General features: G+C 41.6%; 1 protein-coding gene across 1 annotated transcript; it reads left to right on the plus strand.

Moving 5' to 3' along the window:
* Positions 1–1,532: 1,532 nt before the first annotated feature.
* NDUFAF4 (NADH:ubiquinone oxidoreductase complex assembly factor 4) lies at positions 1,533–5,899 on the plus strand. The gene is made up of 3 exons (XM_080938624.1): positions 1,533–1,711; positions 1,999–2,102; positions 4,852–5,899. Exons 1-3 carry the CDS (start codon positions 1,576–1,578, stop codon positions 5,128–5,130), a joined length of 519 nt encoding a protein of 172 aa, XP_080794750.1. The 5' UTR covers positions 1,533–1,575; the 3' UTR covers positions 5,131–5,899.
* The last annotated feature ends 5,737 nt before the right edge of the window (positions 5,900–11,636 follow it).

Below are 11,636 nucleotides of genomic sequence, written 5' to 3' on the forward strand. Positions count from 1 at the left end.
AGCCTGTCTGCCTTGTTTTGGTCTTTAAGGGTCTGAGTAACCCCAGGCCAGGGCTAGATAAAGCACTAGGTTCCCCTGAGAATGTCTCTTCAGCATCAAACCCAAGCTTTGCCTGCATGTAGAAATTCACAGATCTTTTAATTTTGTATTCTCTGCTGTCTGGGACTCACTTGAAACTCCCGTGTAAGGTTACCTTCATGTTACCCTAAGTTTGGTGGAATCAAATGAAAATTAGATTTTCACGTTTAAAATAATTTAGCAGCAGTGAGTGGAATGGCCACTCTAATTCTTAGAGCACACAGCAGACTTAATGAGACCAAGGGATATTTCTTGGCACCCAGAGAAATTGGTTTTCAAAAATTCACCCAATTATGAACTTGTTTAAAAGCTCTCAGAAATCTTGGAGCAGCCTGCCACCTTCAGGATAACTCACAAATTAACTCACTGAACACATTTTAGCATCTATTATATCCCAACTACCAATAAAGCAGTCACCAGAAAAAGGTTCAAAAAGCAACAGTGAGAAAGAACTTTACCCCTCTAGTGTTTTTTCTCTGTTATGAAGCAGTCTAGTTAATAATAGTTTAAAAATAACACCTCTATCCCTAATTTTTGCTTTAAATTGGTTAGATACAACCACTCTATTTTACTTAATCAGCCAGGCTAAGATCTCTAATAGATTTCACAATCACGGTCCGAGAGAAATATCATTAATTCGGAAATTTATTTTCTTTCTGGTTGGCTTTAAGAACATGTGGGGCAATCACATTGAATCCTTTCAGAAATGAAAAGGAAGAGACGAAGGAGGGTAGAAGAGGAGGGAAAGGAAGATAGACTGTGTAACGTTAATGTTTTTCCAAATACACCATTAAAGTCCAAGGTACAGGAGGGTCTCCCAAGATTACTGAGACTCAGAGAGGCAGGTGAGAAATGGGACTGAGAAGAGCAGGGTGGTCTGGTGCTTATGGAGTACATCAAGTTAGTAATCACGAGAGAAGGGGGAGGAAAGCCTAAAATTGGTAGCATTAGGGACAAAGGGACGGGAAAATGGTATGCAAAGATAGTGGAAGAGTTAAAACAAACAAACAAACAAAACCTAAATAAAATTGGCTCAGGAATGCCCCAGGCAGCGGACAGGAAAATAAGAGCTGTCAAAACGGAAGAGCGGCTGAGGACAGATATTCTCTATTTTCGTCTCTCAAAAGCAGAAGGCAGATAAATTCACCATGACCTTGCGCTCTGCTCTCTGAAGAGGCTGGAAGATCTCAGACCCAGACTTTACCTACTCGGGATTTTGCAACCTTGGGTTCCTGTCAGTTTCTACTTAAAGACTCCCGGGTCCGCGGCCGGCGTCCCTGGCAACGCCCGAGATGTCCGCGCATGCGCCCCTGTGGAAAGGGCGGGGACGGGGCGGAGTCCAGCGTGCGTCCTCCCGGCCGCTAGGGGGCGATGAGCGCGTCCCGGTCGTTTTACCAGTGCGTGACCCCTGGTGTACGCATGCTCCGTGCGCACAGAGGTCACCCGCGCCGGTGTCTCCCCACGTGCGTAGTTACTTAAGGGCATCATGGTGTAGAGATGGGGGCCCGCGTGACCCGCGCCTTCAGGAACTTCAACGTGGAGAGTCGAGCGGAGCGGGAGATCAGCAAGAGGAAGCCCTCCATGGCACCCAAGCACCCTTCCACCCGCAGCCTCCTGCAGGAGCACCTGAGTCGTGAGTGCGGCCCCTCCCTGTCCTCCGGTGACATTGAGGTCGTCCCCGCGCGATCCCCGGTGGTGGCAGCTGCAAGGAATCCCGGCGCCCAAGGCAGCCCGGGCTCTCTCCAGGGGTCTGCGCACAATGCGCGCAGAGTCTCGCCCTAGTGTTTGCCCCTAGATGTCCAGATGATTGTTTTTTAAGATTGTCATACGTGTTTACGATTTTAGGGATTTTTCTCTTTAAAAAAAAAAGAAAGAAAGAAAGAAAGGAAAAGAAATCATGGCATTTTTTTCTTTCCCTAGAGTATCCAGAAATCGAAGAAGAAGTTTCTAGAAAAGACAACAAGCTGCTCTCATTACTAAGAGAAGTATATGTCGATTCCAAAGATCCGGCGCCTTCCTTGCCGGTAATGTATGCGTTAATTAAGTCAGCAGTTTATTTTGGAAGTCTGGGGAAGCGCTCAAGCATAAGAGGGCCACGGGTAAAAGTGCAAAGTGTGTCAGGGGCGGTCAGTGTAAAGCACAGCTATCTAGACACATGGCTTGGCTCCTTGGATACTTAGGATATGCTGAAGGACCCGTGAAAGGATTGATTGAATGAACCCGTGTTCGTTCATTGCATAAGTTGTAAGGTTTGGTTACAGCACTTTTTAGTACTTAGCGATAGGACTTTGAGAACTATTTTTTTTTTTTTTTTTTTTATTCTATAAATTAAGATGCTCCTACTGACAGCCTCAGAGTTTGGGGGCGTGTTCGTATTTTTGAGGATATATCCCGACAGGATATGGAATATTATATGTAAGTTAATATAGTATGCTGGAATGGTGGGCATATCTCATGTGTCAGGTGTGTTTATGTGTAGTGATGAAAACAGACTATGTATTCTGTGAGGCCACAGACATTACGTGGGTGAGCATTTATACAATTCTAGTGTAATTACAGACCCAGGAAGATGAGGAAGTGACATTTAACCTTGGGCCTGGAGTGTGACTTGAAGTTGTAGTCTGGAAGGTGAAGAGTTAGATTAAACAATGAGGAAGTTTCTCCAGCCACAGCTCTTAAAGTTCTTTAGCATTATAACATTTTTCACATTGTCTAATACTAAGCAAAAGATTACCACTACAGCTACTTATATAATATCCATAATTTAATAGTGACTGTAGGATTCAGTTACCATACATTCTCATGCAAAAAAGAGGCATCAGTTGATAGTGGTAATATATTATTGTTAAGATGAGCAGTACTTGGAACTAGAGTTTTCACTTATGCTAAGCATGGGTTTGTGTGTGTTTGTGTGTGTGTGTGTGTGTGTGTGTGTGTGATTTTTGTGTAAAGATATTTATTTGATTTTATACTTAGTATTTAGTATTTAGAAGTGATCAGTTTAACCTCTTTGGATAGGTGTCAGCCACCTATATAACCTATTTATTAATTTTCAGACTTCTGTTTATAGATTTATTGGTACTGTTTTTGTTTCTTACCACTAGACCCATACTATCTCAATAAAGCTGTATGACACATCCTGGTGACAGTTATGAGCTAAAAAAGCTCCTTTTCTCTTCTCAAATTACTTTCCTCTAAATGAACTTAGAAATCAAATTGTCAGTGTCTTTAGTAAGCCTTGTTTATATTCGATTATAATTAGATTGTATTCACAGTTTAACTTAAAAAAGGTAAAGATCTTCTAATTGTTTAGTCTTTGAAGAAGAGAGAAAGTTGTTATTATTAAGTAAAATTTTCTTCCCCTCATTTTAATGCCTAGGGAAATAGGTGATTTTTATTTTGTAGCTACCCACATAACTAGTTATTATTTTTGCTAGAAAGTAGTTTTTCAGTTTCTTGTTTTCTTAATATTTTATGTTTATGTGGAATTTGTAAAAAAATTTTTCTGCCTTTCTACTAAGTGAAAATAGGATGTTAAGTTTTATTGAAATTTTATGTTCTTGGTGTCAAGTGACTAATATGAATACTGAACGGAAAGGTCATATCTGTTTGTGTGGAGGGGAAGGTGGGTGAACCTGGGTTTGGAAGATGAGAGACGCTTTGAGATTTAGGAAGTGGATGAGGAAGAGAGTGCCTGAGATTCAAGTGGGAACAAGAAGGTAGCATGGGCACATGTGGGAGACTGCTTAGAGGGTATGCGACAAGGGGACTGAAGGGGGCTTGGGGTGATGGCTGCAGCATGAAATCCATGCCAAGGAATTTTAGTTTTATAGAAGGGCTTTGGGGAGCCATTGAAGTAAAAGGGGAGGGGGAGAGAAAGAGAGATGTAGATGTTGGCCTATTGAAAATGAAAAGAGAAAGGGAATCTTGGCACAAGGGCTGAGGTTAAGCTTAGATGGGAACTCTCAAAGATCCACCTGCCTGTGGGTGCCTGTGATGCTCGGACCAAGTCTGAAAATGTATATGAGTGAGTGCGTGTGCACCCTTAAGTGTGTGTGCATGCATGAGTACGCACACACGTGCTATCTTGCTGTGATAAAACTGAGCAGAAGCAGCTTGGAAAGGAAAAGGTTTATCTCATCTTACATGTACATCTAGGTAACAGTTTCCCCGTGAGGGAAGGCTGGGAAACAGTTTTCTAGTAAACTGTTACAGGCTGTCAGAATGCTGCTCTTTCGAAACAGGTGTAATTTTAATCTCATTCTTTTCATATACAAGTTGAAGTTTTCTTAACTGAGCTGCTGCTTAGGACCGAAATATTTATATGTATATTATGAAGCATCTTTGTGGTAGGAACCAAATTTAATTATGAAATTTGCTTGTATTTCATATACAAGTTAAACAACTTGAAGGTAAGTTGATGGGTTATTCTTAGTGTCCCTGCATTTTGACTGCTGACTATCACAGCAAATTAGATGTGTTTTTCTACTTGGGACCTCCTGGCAGAGTTCAGGAGTTGTGGATTGTAGAGCACTTTGGGTCTCACATTTTGGGTCGGTAATGGTCAGTGGTGTGCTTCCATGGTGTTCAGTCAGTTACAATTTTCTAGAGGCTTTCTTAGTTATAGCAAACTATAGTTAGGAAAAGAGAACTCCAGTGAAAAAGCAAACTTTGAGAAGTGTGTATGTATTTATTTGAAAAGAAATGGTATAGACTTAAGAGTCATGGAAGATGTAAATATTTTATCCTAAAGCCCCCTTTTTTTGGTACTAGGTAAAAGAGGAACCACAGCAAGAACCGAAGGAGTTCAGAAAGCCGATAGATCACTTTGACAAGCATCTCATGGACATTCCCAAAGGCAAGATTACTGTTGTAGAAGCCCTGACCCTTCTCAATAACCATAAACTCTCTCCAGAAACATGGACTGCTGAGAAAATCGCCCAAAAATATCATTTAGAACTGAAGGATGTAAATTCCCTTCTCAAATACTTCGTTACTTTTGAAGTCAAAATCGTTCCTCCTGAAGACAAGAAAGCAATACAATCAAAATGAAGAAAATCACAAAACAATTTTCTAGGTGCCCTTCCAAGCTCTGTGTCCTTGTTTTTCGTGCATTAAATTATACAAGTTACTGTGAGGTGAGGACCGTAACTTGGATAACTCTTCGGCCTCTTCAGGATTGTTCATATAATTTTTTAAAAATTTATGTATGGATAGTTCCTTATGTGTCAACAGTATTGATCATGTGGCCTGAATGATTCAATATTAAGCTTTACTTTCCAGTTTAGGATGGTTTGTTCTGTGTAGGAGACACTGAAGCAAAGCGCCCTCCTAACTCCTGTGAGACTGGCATTGAGTTAGGACAGACGCTCAGCAGTGCCAAAATCAAACACATTTCCAGAGGACAGGGTGGACTTGGGAATCGGGCTTGTCCATGTTCTCTCAAGGAATCAGACAGAGAGACAGACTTGCCTGTAGATACCACTGGAAATGATGTGGAAGCTGAGAGGAAGCCAGCCTAGTGATGGAGGGAGGCAGGTGGAACAGCAAAGATGGAGGTGATGGAAAGTTTGGACACTTTTTCAGATCCAGTTCCAGGGAATAAACCTACTTATTTTTGGTTCAATTCGGAAGTTTAAGAGAACATACTAGTTCTAATCATTGCAAATTATATTGGAAAATGCAATTAAAACCATCTTCCTTCCATTCAAAATGAATATGTGAATCCGTCGTACTGACTCATGTTTCCTGGGGGCTGGCTGATGTAAATATGGTTTCTTATGCGATGTCACACAATAAAATCCTTCCATTTTACACATTAGCCCACTTTTCTATTTTCTTGTTTTATAAAGATGTGTGTAATTTACATCTGGAGAAATGGAGTTTAGATTTCAATTCCATAACTATCTGTGTCTGGATTGTCTTTTGAATAGTAATTGTTCAAAGTGCAGTTTATGTCCCAAGCACCACCCTAGGTGTTTTACATGTGTTCATTTTATTAGTATCCACCACAGGTGTGGAATAAGAATGTTTTCCCAGGAAAGTTGAAGCCTGGGGAACTTCAGTAATTACAAAGATAAGTGGATGTTAAAGAGTAAACAATATTTTGTACTGACTGTTACACTGGATTGCCTATGTGGAAGTTTCTGGTTGCTGGGTATAAAAGGCCAAGACTGCTCAGATGTGTGTTTGTATCAGAGTCCTTTGTAGAGCTTTGGGCTGATAGATGACTAAACCCTCTGCTATGAGAGGCTGTGTAGCAGGATTGAGATCCCTCAATGAACGGATTCTAGACCAAAGATGCTCTGAAAATGACCAGTGACTGTAATGTCTGGTGGCCGGTGACTGGTATTTGGGTCTCATATTTTGAAAAGAGGAATGGCAAATTAAATTTGAAGGAATGGAACTGAGTAAGGAAGAGAGAAGAACTCCTAGGTTTGATGTTAGTAAAAAAAATGAGAGCTGAGAAAAGCTTTTCATGTAGAAGCCTGCAGAAGTGTGGGTTTGGGTAACATTCTACAAAAGGGAGGGTATCCAGACTTAGGTACAGCTACGTACCAACCACTTACTGTCAAGAGACAAACAGATAAACTCAGGTATGCTCACCCAACCAAAAACACATCTCAAAGCCATTTGATGTAAGAGCTTTTTACCTTTTATTTCTGGGGTTTGAGGTGGGGTTTGGCCAAGCTGGCCTCAAACTTTAATCCATTTGCAACAGCCTCTCTGTACTCTCCTTAGCTCCAGTGTGTTACTGTTCAGTGCCTCATCACTCAGAAAGAGCGGCATACTTGCTTAGGAATGGACAGCTTCCTTTCGGTGTTTATTCAGTGCCTTAAACATTCATGATCTTTGATCTGACTCTGTATATGATACATAGCTATTTAATACAGAACCTTTTGGTGATTAATTCCATGAACTCTGTCTCCCCCGATGGTTAGTTACTGGGTAGTGTTAACAATAAAACTAGTCATGGATTCACCTTGACCGGACCATCTTCATTCACAGTTGCCATAACTGCCAAGAATAACACTGATTTGCATTGCAATGACTGACTGATCTCTATTTCTAGAACCTGAATGGGTCTGTCTGATGCTAGCTTAAGATAAACCAGGTGCATTCTGGCTTGGATGAAGTCGCTTTTGCTCTGACTACTTTTATGAGCTATTTTCGCTGCGACTTATGTCATTGGAACCCACCAACTTCTAAAGTCATGCAGGGCTCCTTTTGTCAGTAAGTCCACAATAAACTGCACCTCAATTCTACATCTGCCTACTTTTTAAACAAAAAGTGATTTGTGTATATATAGGACAAAAGGTGAGCTGATTCTCTCCTTCCACTGTGTAGGTCCCAGTTGCAGAACCTGCAGAGCCATCTTACTTATCCTGGATATTGTTTCTTGTTACGTAACACCATGGCACTGATTCTCATACACCAAAACTATTGCTAGAAAACAACCAGCAGTCGGCAGACTGAGGAAATGAGTCAAGAAATCCTGAAGTAGTCATCTGAATCCACGAGGGAAGAGAAGGCTCGTTGGATACTCCATGATCCATATGTCAGCGAGTATCACATCCCAACATTGCTGCAGTGTTCAAGGCAGCATCTTTTTATTTTAATTTTAATAATTCTTTTTATTATTCATAAATGTGAATGAGAATCATGATTTAGACATGCCTTAACATAAAATTTGAATGTTTGAAAAAATAGATATTTTTTTATAAATTGAACAACTTTATTTTAAAAAACAAAGATAAATGTACAGATTTTAAGCATTTTTGCATAAAAGTATAACAATACATTTTTGTCAGTACTTGATTTTTTTTTAAGGTTTGATAGTATGCATTAAAATCTTACTAGTTACAATGAGCATAAAGTACATGTAAAACAAGATGTTTCTTGGTGTGTAAAGATTAAGCATAATGGTTTTTCATTTTCTTTTTTTGGCCTTTGTTTTTTTCTTGAACTTTACACAGTCTGTGAATTGTTTCTGGGGTGTTCAGAGCTTTCTGGGGTTAGTATCCCATTATCAGTGACTGCATATTATGTCTGTTCTTTTGTGACTGGGTTATCTCACTCAGGATGGTATTCTCTAGATGCATCCATTTTCTTAAGAATTTCATTAGGTCATTTTTTTTTTTTCTGATAGCTGAGTAGTATTCCATTGTGTAAATGTACCACAATTTTTGTATCCATTCATCTACTGAAGGACATCTGGGTTCTTTCCAGCTTCTGGCTATTATAAATAGAGCTGCAATGAACATTGTGGTGCATGCGTCTTTGTTGTATGTTGGAGCTTCTCTAGGGTATATGCCCAGAAGTGGAATAACTGGGTCTTCAGGTAGTACTATGTCCATTTTTCTGAGCCGCCAGACTGATTTCCAGAGTGGTTGTATCAGGTTACAACCCCACCAGCAGTGGAGAAGTGTTCCTCTTTCTCCACATCCTCGCCAGCATCTGATGTCATCTCAATTTTTGATCTTGGCCATTCTGGTTGGTGTGAAGTGGAATCTCAAGGTTGTTTTTAATTGCATTTCCCTGATGGCTAAGGATGTCAAGCATTTCCTTAGAGGGTTCTCAGCCACTCGATATTTCGAGGCAGCATCTTAACCCACCCAGGGAGGGATGGCTTGCTGTTGGCAGGGAGATGGCTGTTGCTGTGGGCAGTTTAGGTGGCCCATTTAGCTGTCATCATCTTCTTGGGCTCTTTCCTGCCAGAAATAGTGGAATATCAGAATGCCAAGCTAACTGGGAGGTTTAGGACAGCAAGAGAAAACAAGTTTGGTCAGTATGAGCAGTCACACTGAGAATGGGATATAAAACAGGGTCCTTGAGAGGAGTAAGGAAGAACCCCTCATACCTGTTACACTTTTGACTGTCCGTTGATTCGGTACAAGAAAAAGGTACTGGATATTCAGCTGAAGACCCTCCTGTGTTAGAAACCAGGACTGGTAGTATGCTGGTGCAGAATTATTAAATGTTGTAAACGCTTTCACCCAACTGCTCTGTGAGCTGAACTGCACGGATGCTAAGGTGGGGACCTGGGAGAGGACAGCATATCTTATGGTGAAAAGTGATCAGTGTTACGGTTCATCTAAGCCTTTAGTTAGGCATCCAGATAATGCTTGACACTTCCTGGGAAGATTGGTTCTTAGATATGAGGGAGGCTTGCCTAAATGAAACAGATCCACCAGGCCAGTCAGTCGTCCTCTTCCCCATGGAAAAGTGCTGACAAAACCCAAGGTATTCTGTGGGGAACGGGCACATGACAGGCCATTTATGCTCCTGTGGTTTGAGGCCCTAATAAATCAGATTTCCTTTTTTAGTGCCCAGAAACGGGGAAAAAAATGCCAAATGCCTCTCAGGAATGGCACAGTTCCTTTCTCTTCTCAGCTCAATTGGTGCGCAAGATTTCTTATAATGTAGTCAAGGCCACTGCTAACCTAAGAGAGTCTAAGTCTGGCTGGGACAAGGGTACATCTTTCCATAAAAGAAAAGAGACAAAACATACTGAAAAGATGAGGTCTGGTCCAAGAAAGCAGACGCAGAATTGATTGCTTGCAAACAAGTTCCATCTCTGCAGATCTGTGGAAGAAGGTCAAGTCCTCAATAACCTTTTCTCAGGGAAGGCAAGGCATTTCCACCCTCCAGCATAATCAGCTGCTGGAATGGATATTCCACTCCACTCCTGTGGGTAAAGGCTGCAGGGAGCCATCAGAGGCCTCATGTCAGACTCATTGTTTACTACTGGTCCTTCAAGAATAGGTTGAATAGATGCACGTGCTAAATACACACCGATGCGCTCCCTCTCAGATGGTCCCAGTGCAGTAATTGATGGAACCTAGGAAGCAGAGTCCCTCCCAGCTATGTTCAATCTCCCAGTCTCTAAAAACATACCAAAGGCAAATACTCTATTAGGAAAGACGTTACAGACTTCTGGGGGGGGGGGGGGAGTTTTAACCCAAAGTCCAGGCAGTAAAGACAGCTTTAATCAAGAGAAGTAGAACTCGGTCAGCCTTCGCACATCTAAGGAGGGAGCAAATACCAGACATTTATGTTTCCAGGTGACATGCTGCAGTATAAGAGTTATAAGGAATACTGGATTCTGCCTGCCTGGCCCAGTCTGGGTGGTGAAGAGACAGGATGGAAATTTAAAAATGATGTTGACTACAGGGAACTGTGATGGTTTCTCCCAGTGATGATATAGTACCTAACACAACTAAAGTAGTGGAAAGCAAACCCTGCTCTTGCTTTTGTAAATGCTGTCTGAGGTTCACTGGTGTTCCTCCCAACATTGCCTTGCAAGCACATACAGGGCCAGTTAGTCTTCTCTTGGGTGGTGGGTGAGAATTCAGAGGCCACCCTAGGTATTGCCTCGGGGATATTGATACCAACCAGCTGTCAGTCACATCGTGGTGGCTTGGAACTGTCCTATTCTAACTACATACTACCATTAATATAGATGATACCATATTACCAGGGGGGGATTATTGGGATAGATGGTAGAATGATTATATTGTCACGTATGTACGAGGGGACAGACTGCCAGCCCCAAAAAACATGGCCCTGATGTGTGATGTTCTTATGGGTGCCCTGGTTGGATAAGACCTGTTTGCTTCCAGACAGCGATGAGCAGGGTAAACCTCCCCGTGTTCCATACCATTAAACATGCACGGGCTTTTCCAGGCTCTCACTACAGGTGTGCTTTCCTTTCTAGTGTGGTTTTCTGCTTGTGCAACATTATCTGCGACTAAGAAGGGGGCCACGTAAGATTGGACTATTTCCCAGCGTAAAGCATTTGTAAAGACACACTTTGATGTGCAAATGCAGTTAACAGTCACTAGATGGCATGAGTTGGACACTGGCCTTAATAGCACAGACATTCTGAAGTTTTGATCACTTTCTGGAAGGGAGCTGAAACTAGATACAGTTTTTTTTTTTTTTTTTTTTTTTTTTTTCTACAACATCAGCTTCCAGCATTTTCCAAGGTCTACAGCAGCCATAATGCAAACTGGCCTGTCTGGCCTCAATCTTCTTTTATGTAAACACCTGCTATAAATGAGTTATATGAACATTTGCTGCAATGTGTTTTACAGTAGCTTATTAACTTGCAAGCTATGCTCCTTTTGAAATGGCCTGACTACCCTAAGTGGCCACCCCAGGGCTAAGATATAGGAAGTGCAAGAGCGGGTGGGTGGCTGCCAGACCTGAAACTGCTTGGTTTCAACATGAGCCAGTAGAGGGAACTTGAGTATCAATCTGCAGCTATAGTATGATCTGCCATTTGTCCTGTCTGGTTTGAGGCAGGAGAAAATCAGAACAGCTAACATGCAGAATTAATAAGGTAGTATGGCTGGTGAGGACAACTGTGGAGGGACCTTACATTTGTGGATGGGACTGTAGCATATGAGACAACCATAACATAGTAGAAGACTTTTCTAGAAAGAAAGCGAGTTGATCTGCTGGTGGTAGTCAAAGTCCTGAAACGTAAATGAGATAGAGATACTCGTATCATGTTGAAGTGACGTCAGCTTATTTCACAATATAACTTCTCCAGG

The sequence above is a fragment of the Micromys minutus genome, assembly GCF_963924665.1.
Source record: "Micromys minutus genome assembly, chromosome: 26".
NCBI lineage: Eukaryota > Metazoa > Chordata > Mammalia > Rodentia > Muridae > Micromys > Micromys minutus.

Excerpts from the sequence above, each read along its gene's own strand:
- NDUFAF4 (XM_080938624.1), top strand. The coding sequence starts at position 1,576 with ATGGGGGCCCGCGTGACCCGCGCCTTCAGGAACTTCAACGTGGAGAGT. Across the intron at positions 1,712-1,998 it reads CCTGCAGGAGCACCTGAGTC|AGTATCCAGAAATCGAAGAA; the intron begins GTGAGTGCGGCC and ends TTCTTTCCCTAG. Across the intron at positions 2,103-4,851 it reads ATCCGGCGCCTTCCTTGCCG|GTAAAAGAGGAACCACAGCA; the intron begins GTAATGTATGCG and ends TTTTGGTACTAG.